General features: G+C 39.1%; 1 protein-coding gene across 2 annotated transcripts in view; it reads right to left on the bottom strand.

Annotated features, from left to right (window-relative positions):
• The window catches only part of LOC136867024 (RNA-binding protein 41), a 60125-nt gene that overhangs the window by 33142 nt on the left and 5374 nt on the right, over positions 1-21609 (bottom strand). For both annotated transcript variants that reach the window (XM_067144121.2, XM_067144120.2), the window contains exon 2: positions 6756-6909. In XM_067144121.2, coding sequence (XP_067000222.2) covers positions 6756-6904 — 149 coding nt within the window. In that variant the 5' untranslated portion in view covers positions 6905-6909. The remainder of the gene's footprint in view (positions 1-6755; positions 6910-21609) is intronic.

The following is a 21609-nucleotide window of genomic DNA, read 5'->3' as shown; positions in this document are numbered from 1 at the left end:
ATACAGTGGAAGCTACATAAATCTGCAGTGCACTATACTTGCAACAATCAAAGTAACAGCAGTATACCAACGGTGCCAAGAAAGTCTTCAGTATAGTACATGTCGCGTAAGGCTATACATTATAAGGCAATATCGCCGACCATTTCTCTCTCTTTTTTTTTTTTAAATGGCTCATCACTGCTGCCAACCTAATTAGTTACATATTAAAATCACGAGATATAACCATCAACAAACTAACCTCAATGGTTTTTTTTGCTAGTGGTTTTACGTCGCACCGACACAGATAGGTCTTGCGGCGACGACGATGGGACGGGAAAGGGCTAGGAGTTGGAAGGAAGCGGCCGTGGCCTTGATTAAGGTACAGCCCCAGCATTTGCCTGGTGTGAAAATGGGAAACCACGGAAAACCATCTTCAGAGGTGCCGACAGTGGGACTGCAGCTATCGAGCTCGGTAACCTCAATGTAAGTATCAATAATGGAGGTTCCCATACCTAAGTAAATGATAATAAATGATCAATCAAGATCTTCATAATTAAGTTGGTTTTCAAGCTTAATGAATAAATGAGGAATAGATGCCCTAAATTAGGGGCAAAACATGTCCCAAAAATATTAAGTATTAATATGTTTATGTAACCACTTATAAGTGGATGTAAAGTATTGAACAGGTGGTTTAATTGTTTTTAGAACTATAACTGAGGAAATACACACACTCTCGCTCACCCTCACTCAATTTAATGTTATATATTTCTGCCTTTATTCTGATATACATATTATTATAAGTGTATTCGTTGTTTGCCTTCTTGAGTAAGTAATTCAGCTCCCTTCTTGAAATTTGCTATTACTTCCGGAATGAAGAGACACAACACTGTAATAATACAAACAAGCAAATATATTACATGTATGTATGTCGTAAGTCAACAAGAATGCACAAAGGCTAAGTCTGCAAACCGTACCAAAGTCGTGACAAGACGTCAGGTTAAATTAGGTTGATAATGAAATTTCCTTCCATTTGAACTGAAATGATGTTTAGAGAGGAGGTAATGTAACTTTTTCTTTTTGGAGGAGTTCTTGCAGATTTTTTTGCTTCTTAAACATCCTAATCGAATTCTATAAGTACTGGACGAAATAAGACCGTAATTAATAAAATTCTGCGACTGTACTTTCAATGCCACAATTCTACTTACTTGGTATTACAGAAACAGACTTACAACACCACAGAAGAAGAAAATATGCTTTAATTATAGTGGCAAATGTAACACTATTTTTAACAGTATGGCAGTGGCAATACGTAATTCTGGCAAATCGTGAAATATTTTCTTTTTTTTCTTAGTGGCTTTACGTCGCACCGACACAGATGGGTCTTATGGCAACGACGGGATAGGAAAGGCCTAAGAGTCAGAAGGAAGTGGCCGTGGCCTTAATTAAGGTACGGCACCAGTATTTGCCTGGTGTGAAAATGGGAAACCATGGAAAACCATCTTCAGGGCTGCCAACAGTGGGATTCGAATCCACTATCTCCCGGATGCAAGTTCACAGCCGCATGCCCCTGACCGCACTGCCAACTTGCCCGGTAATCACGAAATAAACCATGACTATATAGTGACAACGTGCCACATTAACAGCAACTGTAAGATGTCATATCGGCAAGTAGGGTCCCTAAACTGTTTGGTTAGTGACACTGAATCAAACCCAACAGTTAGAAAGTAAATAAAAATCACTACCTTCAATATTAACAGGGGAGAAAGAGTAAGGTTGTACCCTTAGTGCATAGGCCTTAAGTCCCAGGGAGTATACACAGGGTGTTTTATAATATATTATTATTAGGTAAACCACTGATGTAAATCTAAGACCTCATACCAAGGTCCAGGTTGACACCCTACGGAATTACATTACATTTCTCACAAGGTCCATGTTATTATGTCACCAATAATGAAACAAATAATGTAATAATAAAGTTGTACAGTTATTTATAGTGAGTGTATGAAGTCAAAATGGGGTCATTTTTGGGGTTTCTTCTCCAAAAGTGTATGAAATTTATGTATCAAAAATCCAGTTTTCATTTAGGTCACTGCTTCACGTTATCTAATAAATGTCCTCAAAACTGTCTGTTGCAAGTAGCTCTGGGAGTCGAAGCAATGAACCAGGTCAATCTCTCTGCCTGGTGGCCATGATTGTGAAGGTGTCAAGTCTATAAGGTCTGACAGTGAAGAGCCAGTTCAAGCCCTGTTGAAAAAAAAATCAGAATGTTGGCCAGCGGCGTAGGAGACGTTGTATACGATTTCTGAACATTACAGTAGACTGCATACCAAATCCTGGATTCTAAAACTCTCTGCAGTGTAGTGAGGGCATGTGAGGCTGTTGATGGGGATTTGTCTGTCGGATGGGTACTTAATAATAAAATGATTGATTTTACGTCCCACTAACCACTTTTGACAGTTTACGGAGACACCGAGGTGCCAGAATTTTGTCCTGCAGGAGTTCTTTTACATGCCAGTAAATCTACCAACACTGGTCTGATATATTTGAGCACCTTCAAATACCACCGGACTGACCCAGGATCAAGCCTGCCAAGCTGGGTCAGAAGGCCAGCACCTTAACCGTCTGAGTCATCTGAGTCACTCAGCCTGGCGGATGGGGACTTTCCACCTTGTGTTAATAGACAGGAGTAGGCTATGTGTCGACACAAGTTTCATCCTAACCCAACCTCATTATAATCATCATCCCATATCCAGACAACCCCACCCCCTGTAGATGGGGACAACAGAATAAGGGGCCCCAGGGGTTCTGAACTTGGGAGCGTGGGTTCACAACCACGAGGCCAATAGCTGAGTCCTGACATTGCTTCCATTTACTTGTGCCAGGCTCCTCACTTTCATCTATCATATCCAACCTTCCTTGATCAACTCTTGTTCTTCTTCGACCCCGGCACTATTACAGCATTCGAGTGCTAGAGAATCATTTTCAAGCCCTTTGTGGCTCTTGTCATTCTTTGGTCGATGTCTTCCTTTTTCGAAGTGTTGGATCCCTTCCATTTTTTCCTCTCTGATTAGTGTTATACACAGGATGGTTGCCTAGTTGTACTTCCTCTTAAAACAATCATCACCACTACCACCACCACCACCACACCAATGCAGAGGTCGCCCATAGGCGTCAAACAGAAAGACCTGCACCAGACAAGCCTAACATGTCCTTGGACACTCCCAACACTAAAAGCCTCACAATAAATAAGAACAACAACAACGGCAAGAACTTATTTGGTTACCTTGTGAGATTTTTTATTTTTTATTTTACAATTTGCTTCATATCACACTGATAAAGATAGGTCTTATGGTGACAATGGGATAGCAAAGGCTAGGAGTGGGAAGGAAGCGGCTGAGACCTTTATTAAGGTAAAAATTGGAAACCACAAAAGACCCTCTTCAGGGCTGCCAACAGTGGTACCTAGTAAGTTCCTACTGTCTTAGTCTCTTGGTCACTGTGATACTTTATGATTAGTGGCATTCTTCTTCTTCAGCACTCAGGTGGGTTGGAATTTCTGGTCACCCTTCTCCAATAGCTTCTATTTTGGAATCTGTTGATATCGGCATTGGTACTGTCCAGGTTCTTTTTAACACACGCTCCCCATTTTTTTATGGGTCATCGTAGGGCTGGTTGATCATCTAGTACAAGCCTCTCTACATCTACAAGCCACATATTCCTCCAGTCTTTGTTGAAGATGAGTAAACCATCGTAAACTGAGATTGCAGTTACTCTCACAGATTTTTGGACGGTGTCACATCGAATTTTGACCAGTCTGGTCACATCGCAGGCCTATCGTAATATCCTCATCTCAGCTACATGGAGTTTCAGTTTGTTTTCTTCACAGACCAGCATATTTGTTGCCAGTTTCTTTTTGATACTTCTGACTGTAATATCTCAAGAGTTCATATGTCACTATAAGTGGCTCAGATTTAGTCACTTCAAATACAATTTTGCATGATATACATAAAATTGGTAATTTACTTGCACTACGTTCAGCATTTGTTTCTTGACTTACTCTATTACCTGTACCTTCACTTTTCCCCCTCTCTGCTTTTAAAAAATTATATCTTGGCTTTTTCACACAATGGAGCTGTTTGTGTTTTCACACATTCTGCACGTACAAACAGCCAACAAAAACTCTGTTAGATTAAAACCCAGATTATCTTATTGTCCTTCCAGAAGAAAAGGAGAGGGCATATAAGTCTCTGGTTCCAGTGTATGGGACCCTCATCAGGATTACTTGATTCGAGAACTGGAAAAAATCCAAAGAAAAGCAGCTCGATCTGTTCTGGGTGATTTTCGACAACAGAGTAGCGTTACGAAAATGTTGTAAAGTTTGGGCTGGGAAGACTTGGGAGAAAGAAGACTAGCTTCTCGACTAAGTGTTATGTTCCAAGCTGTCATTGGAGAGATGGCGTAGAATGACATTAGTAGACGAATAAGTTCGAGTGGTGTCTTTAAAAGTGGGAAAGATCACAATATGAAGATAAAGTTGGAATTAAAGAGTACAAATTGGGGCAAATATTCATTGATAGGAACAGGAGTTAGGGATTGGAATAATTTACCAAGGGAGATGTTCAATAAATTTCCAAATTCTTTGCAATTATTTAAGAAAAGACTCGGTAAACAACAGGTAGGGAATCTGCCACCTGGGCGACTGCCAAGCAGATCAGTGGTGATTGATTGAATAAACAAAGGGAAATTCATTATTCATTTTGAAACATATTTCCTGATGGTTGGATGCATTTCTTCTTATTATTATTATTATTCTTCTTCCTGGCCCCTTTCTCAATTCCTCAGAATCAGCACTGCATGTGGATCTGACCCAATTTTACAGCTGGATGTCCATCCTGACACAAAACCTACGTAGAGGGATGCCTTCACTACGGCATATTTCTGTGGTGGTAGACAGTATGGTGTGTTGTAGATGAAGAGATGTGTACTGAAACGAACTGAGCTACAAGAATTAACCCTGCGCAGTCAAAATCCCCAACTCAGATGGGAATTGAACCCAGGTTCTCTGGACAACATGCCACCATGGTGACCATTCAGATAAGGAGCCAGGCAAATTGTTGGCAGCATTTCATGTTTTAAATGCAAAAAGTCTGTTTGTTTCAACAATCTAACAGTCATTAGTTTGCCATTCATGCTGCATGACTACAGCCAAGTAGCTTAATGTGATAACAGTGGAAACTCTCCCCAACTACCACGCGGAGTAGCGGCAGCAGCGCGTAATGCTTTGAGATGATCACCAACATAATAATCTATTAAAACACTACACAGACTTCTAAAATGTAACAAAATACAAATTTTAAGCCATTTGCAGTATTATTGTATCATAATATAGGAAAGGAAGGTGGATGTTGATTTGAAGGAAGCAATAATAAGATTAAAACAAATGTGTAATTAAATTAAAACACTCAATCAGCATGTTATAACTATAGTCTGATAACATTACAAAGATTTGCAAAATGCAAATAGCACATGTAATATATTATTCATTTTGATATGTTCAATGACAAGAGTTTTCTATTGGTTTTGTTACTGAGCAGAGTAGCTTCAGCTAATGGTGGCCACGGCTTTACCATGGACTTACAGATCTGCGTTCAGGTGGTGGTAGACTGGTCCTACCATCGGCTGTCCTGAGAAGGGTTTTCCATTCTCCTCACTAAAGCGAATGCCAGGACAGTTCCCCTTACATGCCACGGCTGCTCAACTCTCACCTTCTCCGCACCTCAAATCACTTAACACATTTCCTGACTTGAGAGAGGGTGTCACATGTGCCATAGAAAACTGTCAGTTAATTCACTTCTAATCTTATATGTGCTTTCCAAAAAAAGACCAAAATTATTGTCAAATGTTCCTGAGATTTTGGTAGATGACTTCCCTCCACACACATCAGGAAACAGAATTTTACAAAATATCACCACACTTCTTCATTTCTAAGTGCAACATTTCTCATACTATAATCATTATCATAGATGGCAATACATCCCTACATTCAGCATGAAGAAACTTGCCACATGTCCAGCCCATGGCATAATGGTCTGCATTTTCTTGCACTATCTCACAGTGATAATTAGTTCATATCACTTAGTTCACACTGTTTACTGGCATCTGCTTCAAAATTACACTTCATGACATTATCTAAGTAATGTTATCTGTCTGTTATTTCTACCCTTAGTCACTTAGATAATATTTTCATGACAATAATAACTGTAAATAATAAAACAAATGTTTCACAATTTAACATCCTTTTTTCTTTGAAAATTCAAGTGATCCATTCATTTTGCCGTCAGTGTATTTGCTACAACCATGATGAGCCTTGACCTACCAAATGACTGCTGCTCAGCACAAGGGCCTGCAAATTATGATGCAAGATGTGGTCAGCACAACAAATCCTCTTGGCCGTTTATCTTGGCATTCTTGACCGGGGCCACTGTCTCACCGTCAGATAGCTCCTCTCCTCAACTGAAGTTACATAGGTAAGTGGACCTCGAACTAGTCCACAGATCCAGGTAAAATATCCCTAACCTGGCCAGTAATCAAACTCAGAGCCTTCAGATAAGTGGCAGACCCCCTATTCCTAGACTATGAGGCATGCTACATGAGAAATACACCAGTGAATTTTTATTGCAAAAAATAGTTCTGGATTATCTGGGTTAAAATTCTATGTTCACTAGGGAGAAAGCTTATTAAGGGAAAGTAACAGAGTCCCAAAAAGTAATACTTACTCCTCCAGATTAAGACTTGTATCCAGCTGCTTCTGAACCATTTTCTTGATAAGCCTTTCCCCTTCCGATTCAACATGTTGAGTAGGCTCATCGACGAATGTCGCCTTTGTCTCGTATATCTTGGCTCGGGAGCTCTCAATTTTGGCCATGGTTACTGCGAACAAAAACAAAATTCCATTAGAGATATTATTGTTGCAAAAATTTTAATGTACACGGAGGGAAATCCTAGAGCTGCTATAAGAGTAGCTTTTACTACATACTCACAAGGGAACTGTTTTGGCTGGAGTGGATCAAATGAAATCGAAATTTAGATGAAGACGTAAACTTGCTAAGAAATATTCTCTTCCTCCATTTCACCCTGTCTGCAACATCATCCTAGGAGGGTTTGCATTGCCGCATGTCTCTGGCATCTACATTCATCCACCTCATTTTGGTTCTACCTTTGGATCTCCACCCAGGTATGGATAGGCTTAGTAACACATTCCCAAAGTAATCAGAGCATTTTTTTCACACATGCTCAAATCATCAGAGTTTATTTTCCTTGTTGGTGATGTTAGGTACACAAAGGCTTTTTGCCGGGTATTTTGTTGCTCCTTTTAACAACGCACATCCACCTTAGTATCGTCACTGATAAGGAGGAAATCTGTGATGCTGAGTTACTACTGTTGTAGGTGACAAGATGTTCCGGCATTTCTTAAATAATTAATTTACAATAGCAAGATGGAAAGTCACTGCTGTGGAAACTATAATTTTTCTGGCTTCATTTTCTCAGCGAATCCACACCCTCCATAAACTCAGTTAGAAACTTTTCTACCAAGCAAGTGGCTGTGCAGTTAGGGTCACATAGCTAACAGCTTGCATTTGGGAGATAGTGGGTTTGAACCCCAATGTCAGTAGCCCTGAAGATGGTTTCTGTGTTTTCCGCATTTTCACATCAGGCAAATGCTGGGCTGTACCTTAATTAAGGCCACAATTGCTTCCTTCCCACTCCTAACCATTTCCTACCCCATCCTTGCCATAAGATCCATCTGTGTCAGCGCGACATAAAGCAGATTAAAAAAAATTTTCCTCAGCTCATCCTAGCTATTTCTGGGGTCGGTGGAGCCATCCAGGCTCATTTTGGTATGGGGATTAAGCTCAGATGCCCTGACGCTACGTGATTTCAGAAATGAAAATCTCAAGCCAGGATTCAAACCTCAACTTTCCGAGATGACAGCCAACAACTAAGCCACTGAGTTAATCACACTACCCTCCCTCCATGAACTCTGTTATACAGCAGATTTGTAGTTCCCATATGGCCATTTAAGTCATTTAAGGACTAAAGTTTCTTTTGTGAATATTTCTTCCAGCAATGCTTCAGGAGTTGTCCAGAACATATATTTTTCTGCCTTACTGCAAGCAGTTTGAGGAGCATATGCCGGGAGGATGCTAAACTAGCTCCCCATGTATCAGCCTGTTATTTATTCACTTTACTTCCATAATGTTTGCAAGATGCTCTTGCTGAACAACTATGGCCACTCGGTTTCTTTCATCCCTAGAGCCAGTATACACTGATGAATGTCTAAATTAGAAATGGCTATAGATCTGGTGAAATAACTCTGTGGCTGGCCCGGCAAATGAAACACTACGTCATGGCACATATAGTCCTCTCCGTGTAAGGACGTACACTAAGGGTGCAACCTTACCCTTTCTCCCCTGTAATATTAAGGTATTGATTTATAGTGACTTTTCTTGCTGTTGGGTCTTTTTCAGTGTCGGTAACCATACAGTTTAGGGACCCTACTTGCCGATACGACGTCTTACTGTTACCATTAATCTGGCACGTTGGCAACGTTCAGTCACTGTTCTAGCGTGAATTGTGTGTTGCCACCGCATTGCCTCTAAAGTCACTAGCGATACATTTGCGAGAATATTTAAAGCATATTTTCTTTTTCCGTGGGATTGTAAATCTATTTGGCTAATACCAGGTAAGTAGAATTGTGGCATGTTCGGATAATGCATTTAATAACATAGTTTGTGTGAAATGATGAGCACATCATTTTATTAATTACGTTCCTATTTCGTCCCATACTTATACGAACAGAATTCGATTGGGATGTCTAAGAAGGAAGAAAAATCTGCAAAAACTCCTCCGAAAAGGAAACCAAGGTTACGTCCTTTACAAGCTTCAGGTCAAGAAATGCTTGTACATTGCTACGAGCAATTGAAACAGGAAGACGACGAAGAAGGTATCAGTCGTAGTGATACGAAGCTAATGGCAAGAGTTTCATTATTAACTGGGGTAAGTGTTCGTTTTTATCTTGTTTCTATGATAAGTTTCTGGCATAATGACAATCAGTTGAAAAGGAGCAGTATTTCATTCTGAACCTAACCTAACCTAACCTGATCATGTAGGCCTAGGCCTATACCGGTACCATGTCTTGTGTCGACTTCGATACGGTTCGTAGACTTAACCTTTGTGTATTCATGTTGACTTATGGTATATGTGTATGTAATATATTTCTGTGTGTGTATTCTTACAGTGTAGTTTCGGTTTAGTCCGAAAAGTAATAGGAAATTTCAAGAAGGGAGTTGAATTTTCTACACCAGGTAAACGCCGAAAGCGTGAACATCCAGTGACCGGCATAGACAGTTTTTCTAAGGAAGCGATAGCAAGGTTTATTTATGATAAATTACATAAAGGTAAGGTGACTTCATAAGGAATCTATTGCAACATTATTTATAGAAATTGGCACGCAGGTGAGATAAGCTCCCAGAAATGTTTTGTGCATGTATTGTCATACAGCTCTTTTGAGTCCCTTGTAACTCTCTTTTTTCTTCCCACAGGAGAAGTCGTAACTGTAAGAAAGGTTTTCGACCACATGAAAGCAAATTATGACACTTATTTGTACAAGGGCTCCGAAACATCATTAAGAAGAATTTTGAAGGCCATGGGGTTTGTGTGGAGTAAAGGTGATCCCTATGCGTATGTTAGAGAAAATGAAGACATTTGTTTTAAGAGATCCTGTTTTCTGAGGGAATACATGCGTAATAAGGACAGTGAGAAACCAAAACCTGTTGTTTTCTTGGATGAGACTTGGATTTTTATGAATGGTGAATATATATGTTATATATTACATTTTATATTTAAAAAATCTTGGAATAATTTATCTTCATCAGGTGTCTTTGGTTTCAATTGTGCATTTGTCTTTCAGGGTCACCCACATACTCCTGGAACAAACCACACAAATCTGGACATGATGTTCAAGGAGTAATTCGTCGACCTGTGTCTGAGGGAGGAAGACTGGTTATTGTTCATGCTGGAACGAAGGATGGCTTTGTACCTGGTATGTTCTTAATTTATTTTACTTCATTTTATTGTAGTGAGGTGATCTCTCTTTACATAGTTATGAGAGTATTTAGGGTTTGTAGTACGGATGCAGGGGGGGGGGGGGGGGCACATAAGTCTCTGATAATACCCCAACTTAAGTACAGTTCCTGTGTATGAGACCCTCACTGGGATTACTTGGTTTGAGAATTGGGAAAGTTCAAAAGACAGAAGCACGATTTGTTGTGGGTGATTTCTGACAAAAGAGTAGCGTTACAAAAATTTTGTCGGGTTTGGGCTGGGAAGACTTGGGTGAAAGGAGACAAGTTGCTGGACTAAGTGGTATATTCCGAGCTGTCGGTGGATAGGTGGTGTGGAATGACATTGGTAGACGAATACGTTTCAGTGGTATTTTAAAAGTAGGTAAGATCACAGTACAGTGATAAAGTTGATGAAAAGTGGGGCAAATATTTGTTTTTTTTTAAGAAGGGAGTTAGGGATTGGAATAATTTACCAAGGGAGATGTTCAATAAATTTCCAAATTCTTTGCAATTATTGAAGAAAATACTAGGCCTATCCCTGAAACTACATCTTCTGTCCTAAGTGCAGATCAGTGGTGACTGATTGATTGAAATTGACTGGCACTAGGTCGGAAGTGGCATTATAACTTACCGCTCACTGAGCTCTGTACGTGGTTTTTGATTTTGACTTCTCCACTGTTATTAAAAAGACTTGCAGGTATTCACTTTAGGCCAATGATTAACCTTAGAGAGGTATTTCAATCAAAACTTACTCAGTGTATTTTCATATAATATTACTGGATATTTGTATCAGTAAATTACTTGTATTGTAGGCCTATTTATTATGTTTATTCTGCATTCGACAATCTCCACCTGAATCAGTGCTTGATACCTGACTGTTGAACACCTTCCAAGCTTCTTATTTCTTACTGCCTGATATAGGTTCAGTGTTCGCAGCAATTACATTTGTTCTAAGGTATTGAAATGGGTGTTTATACTTATATCTTTTATGCAAGTGATCGTGGACTTCTAATCCAGATATAGGCCTACTAATGGAGATACATTCATGAGAGATGTTACGATAAAGTAGTGTAAGTAGTAATTAATTGACTTCATCATCAGGTGACTTTGCTACACAGTAGTTGGTTTTACTTAAAATCAGACAGCTTTTTGTATCATTCAACAGAAATCACATTTTTTATTAATAGGCCTATACTTTTTTTAGAACAAATAACTTCATACTAAAACTTAAAATTCTTACAGGTGCTGATTTGATATTTGCTACAAACTTGAAGAGAAATCAGGATTACCATGGTGCTATGAACAGCGAGAAATTTCAGATGTGGGTGAAGACGCAATTAATCGTAGGATTAAGAAATATAGGACCCTGTGTTATTGTAATGGATAATGCACCATATCACTGTAAACTTGTTGAGCATCAACCAACAACGAAATGGAGGAAGGATCAATTAGTGGTAATTATACTTAATTGAATATTTCCTTCTACTGAATGATGTTTAATGATGTTACAGAAATTAATTTTTATTTTTCCTTTAATTTACAGTCATGGTTAAGGCAGAATGGAGTTTCTCCACCAGAAAATGCCACAAAAGATGAGCTGCAAAGGTTGTGTAATATGAATCGAAGTCACTTAAAGAGGTACAGAAGCACGTAAACATAAGTTTAGATAATGTTGTTTACACTCGTGTATTTGACTTTCATGTATGCATAACAATATTTCTCTGTTTCTTTAAAACCAGGTACATTGTTGACGAGATGCTGCACAGTGAAGGCCATACTGTCTTACGACTTCCTCCATACCACTCATTTTTCAATGCCATCGAATTTGTATGGTCTGTGGCAAAACAGTATTATAACAAAACAGTGGCTTCAAGACCTGGTCACGGATTGGACAGAGCTACAGCTGTGTGGAAAGAATCTCTTGATCAGGTAGGCCAAGTGGAAATGTTATTTATTGGATATATGCAAGTGGAGTTTATAATATACTTGTCAGGTTGTGATACTTCAATATATCTTATAGGTGACAGCAGAGATGTGGAGAAATGAAGTAAAACACACTGAGAAGAAGATTGTCGAGTTCTACAATAATGAGGTGAGAGGTCTTCCTGAAGTGGAGGAACTAGTCATTCATCATGGAAGCAGTGAATCGGAGGAGGAAGATGAAGAAGATGAAGAAGAAGAAGAAGAAGAAGAAAGAAGAGAAGCCGAGGAGTTAGCTGTACCATTGTAAGAGCCATTCCATGAGATTAAGAATGTTATAACTTTGCTGGGAAATAATACATTTCTGATTGCCCCGTCCTTTCTGATATAACGAAGTTACATTTCAAAATTGTGGGAATTGTGTATCTACAAGTTACAGGGCGGTATAGATGTGCAGGTGGGGATCAGTGTCCAATCGGAGTGGAATTATCTAGAACTGCTGTGGCGCAATGTGATGAGGAGCGGGCAAGGGGGGGGAGAGAGAGAGAGGGAGACAGCACTCTGTCACCAATACACGATGTAAACATTGTACGCCTGTTAAAATACTGACATAACTTAAATTTTATACACTATCTAATGGTTTTCCACAGTTCTCTGAAAGTCACAACTCACGTATACTGTATATATATAGAGAGAATTACATATAAAAATACCTGTGTACACAATAAGTAGCCCACATATTAAATATAAATCAATTTGCTTTACGTCGCACCAACACAGATAGGTCTTATGGCGACAAAGAGGATAGAAGAGATAGGAAAGGGCTAGAAGTGGGAAGGAAGCGGCCGTGGTCTTAATTAAGGTACAGCACAAGCATGTGTCTGGTGTGAAAATGGGAAACCACCGAAAACCATTTTAACGGCTGCCGACGGTAGGATTTGAACCCACCATTCCCCGAATGCAAGCTCATAGCTACGCGACCCTAAACGCACGGCCAGCTAACTCGGTCATCTTTGAAAATGTCTTTTTCTATCAGCAGAGGCTTTTTTAAAATCGTCATATTTTGTATAGGCTACAGGAGATGTACAGTAGCCCACTGGTTTTCTGATTAAACATCATTTATTTAATCTATTGCATCAGTCTACTTACATACTCACTGTCCACGTACATCGGTAACCTCGTGATTCGATTATTGAAGTATTGTGCAATGATGCGACATACAAACTAAGAGAATACCGAGTGGTTCTTCCAAATATAAAACAGACAATTTCGAGTGGACATGAGCATGACTCATAGGGTAGGCTAAATAATAATGTTATTGGCTTTATGTCCCACTATCAACTTTTAGGTTTTTTTTGAGACGTCGAGGTGCTGGAATTTAGTCCTGCAGGAGCTCTTTTATGTGTCAGTAAATCTACTGACATGAGGCTGAGCACCTTCAAATACCACCGCACTGAGCTCGGCCCTGCCAAGTTGGGTTCAGAAGGCCAGCGCCTCGACCGTTTGAGCCACTCAGCCAGGTGTGGAGGCTAGAGAGCTGAGTTTAAGTAATTGTCGAACGTCAACTAGTTATAAAGATACTGATTGATTAAACTAATACAGTAATTAGAATAACCTAATTGACTACCTACTTACAACCTAGGTACTTTGGAATTGTGTTCTATCTTTTTAACACTGCAAATAAATCCATGTATTGTTTAAAACTCCCTGTAAGAAGAGGACAGTGGATGCGAATAGGTATTATTTTCAAATGAGCTGAGCTCGAGAGTCCATTATAGCATACGATTTTTTCAGTGTACCATGACTCTGTATGTATTGCTTCAGAGGAAGTTCGGCTCCCCGCCAATGTCCAGTGTACCGATAATGAACCATGTGTGTGTTGTGTCTCACTGATCCATGACTGCGTACGATTCTTTCAGTGTGCCATGATTCACTGTGGCTCGCTGCAGCGAAAGCTCGACTCCCCGCCAGTGTCCAGTGTGCCTATAAGGAGCCGTGTGTGTCGTGTGGCTCACTGAGCCGTGATTGTGCATGATTTGTGTGCCGTGAGCTTGCCGTTCCTGTGAATCGATTCACTCGGACACTGAATGAATCGATACACTGCTTCGAATCAAGCACTCAGTAGCCTACACTAGTAGAGGTACATAGTACATTACCATTAAGATAGATAGCATTGCAAAGTAATTTGTCTTTACCATAATAACAATAATAATAATAATAATAATAATCGTATGGCCTCGGCTACCATGTGCAGACATTTCAAGTTGACGCCATCTGGCTGTCTGCTCGTCAATTTTGACGTTCCGTTATACTCTAGGCCCACTAGATGGCAGACCGAGTAAACCGAAACTCTCTTGGGCGTCTGTGGCTGAGATTTAATGAATTTTGTCGGGTAAACACCAAATGTGTCACCAGAGATCTTTTACACGCCGACATCGTACGACATGAAGTGTCGAATGGACTTTTTTCTGCCCTTCAAAAATCCGACTACCTCTGCCGGGTTTGAACCCGCTATATTGGGATTCGGAGGCCGTCACTCTACCACTGATCCACAGAGGCAGCTGTCTTTACCATGAAATACATCGTCGTCGTACATGACTGAATTACTATCAATATATCTTAGAGAAACTGTAATGTACATGAAACCGAAATTGAGTTAATTTCCACGATACATTCTTCCTATATAAAGGAGACCATGTAGCTTATCCACCTTCATTTCAGCCACATAAATATTCAGCAAAAATTGCAAAATCACATTAAAGGACAAATACAATTTTTTAAGTAGAAATAGTCTGGAACATAGATTAGTGAGGTTGGATATCCTGCCCGTCATCATTCAGGAGTCGCTGTTGAACATACTGTACTTGTCAAAACTAGTAAGTTTCTATTTTACACAATAATAGTGAAATGTTGATGAAGACGACATACACCCAGCCCCCGTGCCAGAGAAATTAACCAACGGTGGTTCAAATTCCCCACCCTGTCGAGAATCAAACCCACACCCTGTGACCAAAGGCCAGCACGCTAACCATTTAGCCATGGGGCCAGACAATAATAGTGAAAAAGCATGTTCACTGCAGCTATTGTTGACAGGATATTTCTTCTCTTTAAAGAACAATGAGTACCACGAATTAATATCCTGTTTTGTTGATTCCTGTAAACTTTGTATGTACGGTTTTGGTTCGCCAGTTCCTAGCGTATCTACTGAATGAAAACTTTGTAGACCAATGGATTCAGTTTTATGTTTATTGCCTTCAGTCGTCACGACAGTTTTTTCAATGACAACAGTCGCTCAATTACAAATCCTGTCAAACCTAACCTAACCCTGCGACAACCAGTGGTTTTCGATGGATCACTACCTAACCGGTCATTATAATTTGTTTTCGGTGGATCACAACCAAACCTGTCCCTATCAGTGGTTTTCGGAAGAATACAGTGGTTTTGTCACAAGTCAATACAGACTCTTGAATCAATGTGTGAAAATGGGAAAGTGTAGAAAACCCTCTTCAGGAATGCCAATCTCTAAGTCCATAGTCTTTTCAGCGTTGTCACACAGCTGAAATTCACTTTAGAAGTAATTGTAAAAAGTCGTATATAGGCTCTACAGATACATAGTACATTACCAATTCCATCTCGATTGCTATGATACGCACACTGCATAGCGGTTTTGCTCTATAGATAAATCATATTATAGTGAAAAAAAATTTGTTTAAAAAAAAAAATCTGTCTGGCATGAAGGTCCAGAAGGAAAATACTTTCATTGAATTCTTATTTATGTGCTCACCACCCTAGTAGGTTTAAATAAACCTTATAAATACGTTGTAAGACCCATTCTCGAATATGGATCTGCATGTTGGTTTAATAAATTCCCTAGAGAAAGTTCAAAGAAGAGCGATGCGTTTCGTAACTGGGAATAGAAGGAATACCATTAATTGGGAAAGTCTTGAATGTAGAAGAACTAGAGCTCGCCTGTGTGGTCTTTATAAGAGCTATACGGGAAGGGCTGCTTGGAGTTGTATTAGGAATAGGTTATAACCTCCCTCATTGTATCACTATTTGCAGCGATAGCCAGGAAGCGTTAAAAGCACTATGTGCAGTTAAAACAACATCAAAAATGGTATGGGAATGCCAAAGGATGTTAGATCAGCTGTGTGAATTTAGCTCAGTTACCCTATTACGGGTCCCTGGGCACACAGGTATCAGTGGAAATGAAGAAGCTGACAAACTAGCGAAACAAGGCTCAAAAGGTCCTTTTATAGGACCAGAGCCCTTCCTGGGAGTGTCACTCCGAAGCGTGAAACTGGTAATATCCCAGTGGACAAACCAGTCTCACTTAAGACATTTGGAAGAGGTTAACTATAGCAAGGCAGGCACGTGAATTTATCAAAGGGCCTAGCCAAAGTTATAAAAAGGTCCTGATAAATTTGAATAGGACCAGAATGCGAATGGTAGTTGGACTGTTGACAGGCCACAATACCTTACAGAGACACCTACACATCATGAAAATCAGTCAGGATCCGATGTGTAGAAGATGCGGTAGGGAGGAGGAGACCTCCGCGCATGTGTTATGTCAGTGTGAGGCTCTTGCAAGCACTAGACATCGATACCTTGGCTCACATTTCGTGAGCCTGGAAGACATCAGGAATGCCAACATCCGGGCACTGGTATCCTTTATAGGAGCACTAGGTCTGGACTAGGCAAACCCGTTTAAGGGACACAAAGGGTCTTCACAGACCTACGTGTGGAGCCCTGCGAAGGCAGGGTTCACCCATTCTTTATCTATCTATCTATCTAACCTCCCTCATACTTATCGAGAAATTATCATAAGCATAAAATTAGGGCCAGAAACCAGCATACGGATGTGGGCAAGTTTTCCTTCGTCAACAGGACCATAAGGGATTGGAATAAATTACCTGCGGCAGTCTTTGATAGATTCCCTTCTGGTATCAAGTCATTTAAGAAGACCATTTGTGTAAAATGAAAAGTAAAAGTTGTAAATTACGGGCACTGAATTTGTGATTTTCTGCTTGGTTTCGAATGTGAAACTGGGAGGCTTTTTCTTGTGGTTTTCTCTTTCCAGGGAAGTGCTTGCTGTACTCATGTTTTTGTAATTGTTCTGTTCTTGGTTAATTAACAATGTTTTTAACTTTATTTTATCATCACTTGTAACGTTAAGCTAGTAGTAAGCTCAATCTATAGTTTTGTAAGCCATAGTAGCAAGTATTGGAAATAATTAAATTGTGTATGAAACTGTACATGATGCTGGATTTAGAATGACTAGTAGTATTTCTTGTAATATTTTTTTCCATGGAATTCCTTTTTGTACTTGAGTTGTTGTAGTTGTTGGGTAGTATGATTTAACTTTATTATCACTTGTAGTGTTAAGCTAGTAGTAAGTTCAATCTATAGTATTGTAATTTGTAGTGTTAAGTACTGGAAATACTTAAGTTGTGTGTGAATATGTATATAATGACACTGGATTTAGAAAGTTTAATTAGTAGTATTTCTTGCTTGTTGTAATGTTGTTGTTGTAGGGTAATTACGGTTTAACTTCACTTTATTATCACTTATAATGTTAAGCTAGTAGTAAGGTCAAACTATAATATTGTAAGCCAAATTGTTAAGCACTGTAAATACTTAAGTTGTGTGTGAATTTGTATATGATGTTGCTCGATTTAGAATATTAAACTAGCAGTAATTCTTGTTATATTTTCCTTCCATATATCTGCTTCTTGTACTCTTGTTGTTTGTTTGTTTGTTTGTTTGTTTGTTTGTTGTAGTTGGGTAATTATGTTAACTTTATTATCACATTACTGTAAGTGACCGTTGCCACCGGGGTATTTCCCATTTGCAATTTATTAATAATAATAATAATAATAATGAGTGACAGAGGTTTAACGTAATTTGGAAGGAATGTTTTGCGTATGATAAATGAGTACCAGTTAACTATTGGGGGCAAAGGCGGTCATGCGTTGAGCTAACCACTCCACCCCACCCCACCAAGTGCCAACGTCATGGATAGTGGAAGCCTTCACCTTCCCCCTTTCCAATGGCTTTCATGGTTTGTACGGAGATGACTTTGCTTTTTGCTTTTTGAATATTAGTATTCATGTTTATTATGTTTGTTTATTCATACCCCTGCTTTGTAATTCAGTGACCATGGAATGGCTCTAAATGTTGTAAATTATATTTATATTTACTTGTATTTATTTCCTTTTTCCTTATTGCACACGTTTGTTGTTGTTATTGTTATTACTACTACATATCGCTTAACATGTAAATAAACTAATATTTAATGCAGTAAATAATGCTTATCTCTTCGGATTCATTTCTTCGTTGCGTATTCGTTTTGCTATGACAACATGACTTCTTTATGATATAAATAAATATAAAATAAAAGTATTTCTTCCCAAACATATTTGTTATACGTGCACCAATCAGAGAACCAACTAGGGAAGTACCTCTTACTAAGGTGCATAATGTTTTTGCATACATGTATAATTGAAGAATTGAAGATCCATATACAGGTAAGTGGGTCGCCCATGTGGTAGGCCTATTACGCGTCATAGGAAACTGAGTGAACTGGCTGTGCAGTTTGATCACATTGCTGTTAGCTTGGTTTCAGGAGATGGTGATGTATTCGAACCCCACAGTTGGCAGGTCTGAAGTTTTTTTTTGCCCGTCATTTTCATTTCAGGCTAGTGCTGTGTCTGTACGCTTATTTACATCTTAAATCCTAGCCCTCTTTCCTATCCAATTCTTGCATCACAACCTGTCTTCATGTGATTTAAGCCAATATATATGTAAAAATCTGGTAATGTTGTTTGACTCATAGTGCTCCTGTACATTGGTTTCCGTAATGTTGAAAGCTTGAGATACACCAACTTGTAAGCTGAAAATATGTTTAAAATGCCAAATGCCGAAAACCGTAAAAGTTCTTAGTGGGATGTAAAGCTGTTAGCATTATTATTAAAAGGAAGGACATATGTCTTATGTGGTAAGTCCTTGAACTTGCAGAAATCGCAATGAATTATTCAATCTATATTCCCTCCCCCCTTTCTTTAAGAATGCAGTTATAGTAATGCATACATCAGAATCAGAATAAAGGCAGGAAATGTTTAACATTATTTTAAGCGAGTGAAGGAGAGAATGTATGACTAGCTCAGGTTGGCGGATTCGAGTTCGGCGGTATTTGAAAGTGCTCAAATACTCCAGCCTCATGTCTAGATCTACTGGTACATAAAGAACTCTTGCGGGACGAAATACTGGCACCTCGGTGTATGTGAAAACGATAGAAGTAGATAGTAGAACTAATATTCAATTCTGCAATGAGCTTGAAGCTGACCTAATTTCCGTTCACGTAGCTTGGCACATTAGTATTCCTATATGTTTCCTGATAACCGTGAAGATATAACCAGCCTGCAGGCTGAAAATATGCCCAATCTCTCTCCTTAGGCTACGGGTTACCGGTATTGAAGAGAGAAGGAAATGTTCGCGCAAAAGAAAGGGAAGTCATTGGACTTTCGAAAATCACACTGCAAAGACTTATTAAACAAATTGCATCGTTTAACACGCCCCTATTTTCAAGAATATGGTTATAGTACGCCTACTGCATATCAAAATAAAGACAGATATATGTAACATTAATTTGAGTGAGAAAGGGTGTTTATTTCCTAAATTTCTCATTGAGCGTGGAAACCGACTTAATTATGAATATCTTGATTTATTTCATCTTAACTTTTATCATTTACTAGGGTAGGGAAACATTTATTATCGGTGTTTACATTGAGGTTAGTTTGTTTGGTTATGTCTGGTGATTTTAATATGTAACCAGGCAGGTTGGCAGCAGTGATCAGCCATTACAAAAAAGAGAAAAGAAGAGCATCGGGCGGCGATATTTACTTTCTGGGGTATTTCGTTACGTGGCGATTACTATAGCAACGGTGTCAGCACACCTCATATTGACCATGTGAGTAACAACTCAGCACAGGATGGATAAACCCGAGATCTCAGTGAATTTGTCGGCGCTAGACATTTGGGCTATTTCATCTCCAAAGTCATATATACACTGCGATTTGCCTGAGCTACTGTATCAAGAGTGTACAATTAAACAATTAAAAATAGGAAAGAATTTCCACCAATCAATACTTGTTTTTTATTGCTTATATTAAGCTACAGGACCGGTTTCGACCCCATATACAAGGTCATCTTCAGCTGAACCATGAATACATATGTAATGAAATTACAGAAAAAACTAACATCATCTTCAATACAGTTATCCCCGCTCTAAAAAACTCTTACCTTAAGTTAATTGACAAACAGAACGCGACACGTAACAGAAAAACATCAAACAACACACCCAGCTCCACCCCTACCCCCACAACAACAACTCTCCCTACCCCTCCTTCCCTTCCCCTCACAGCAGCTAGTATGAGCCCAAGAAGAACACGAAGTAGTACACTACAAGCTCACACGTCAAACGCAACTCGGCTACACCAACAATAGTAAGTACATATTCAAATTTACACACATAACCTTTAGACATTCCTCCAACATAATATCTCTCATAGCTCAATCTTATCTTCCACAGATAAACATAACACCATTGCACCTTACAAGCGTACGCGATACAACGAAGAAACTATAAACAATTACTGAAATCGAAAAGGAACAACTATACCGAAATGCAGGCACAACAGAAAGCCCAAGAAGCTTTAAGAGATCCTTTTGTAGCTCTAAAGAGGAAAAGGATGAATCCATCGAATCAAATAAACATGAATAATTGGGAAACCCATTTTAATAATGTACTAAATACAGGAAGACGAACATTAGCACTAGAAGTGGCAAAATGTTCGACAAAAAATCTAGAAATAACAATAGATGAAGTGACGAGAACAATTCAAGACACTAAAAAATACAAAGCAGCCGGTCCGGATGGAATTTACAACGAGAATCTAAAAGATACTCTACAATTGCTAGCACCTTATTGGACCAAGCTATTCAATAAATGTCTAGAAACAGGTAGAATTCCGGAAAGTTTGAGGACGTCCTACATAAAAATCTTATACAAGGGAAAAGGAGAACCTGATGACGAAAACTCGTATAGAGGGATAGCGCTAGAGAACAACATCATGAAAGTATATACAAAAATCATTAATCAAAAACTTAACGAACTAATAGATGATCATCTCCCAGAAGAACAATTCGGTTTCAGGAAAGGCAGAGGAACTCTACAAGCTGTCGCTAATTTATTAGATGAAGTGCAAGAAGCACTTAGGCACCCAAAAGGAAAATTTTATGCTATATTCATTGACTTCAGTAAGGCTTTCGACATGCTCAACAGATCAAAATTAATGGAAAAATTAGACGGCATGATTGGAGCAGACAACGAACTTAAGATTATAATAAATAACCTTCTAGCCTATAATAGCGTGAGAATAGATGATGGGGTATCACTCTCTTCCCCCATCACTCAAACCAACGGTGTGTTACAAGGAGACCCCATTAGTCCTACACTTTTTAACGTAGCTACAAAAGACATCACAAGAATAACAGATAATTTGCCAACAGTGCTGTATGCCTACGC

This window comes from Anabrus simplex, chromosome 3, assembly GCF_040414725.1.
Source record: "Anabrus simplex isolate iqAnaSimp1 chromosome 3, ASM4041472v1, whole genome shotgun sequence".
Classification (NCBI taxonomy): domain Eukaryota; kingdom Metazoa; phylum Arthropoda; class Insecta; order Orthoptera; family Tettigoniidae; genus Anabrus; species Anabrus simplex.
This window is presented reverse-complemented; position numbering and strand designations above follow the sequence as displayed.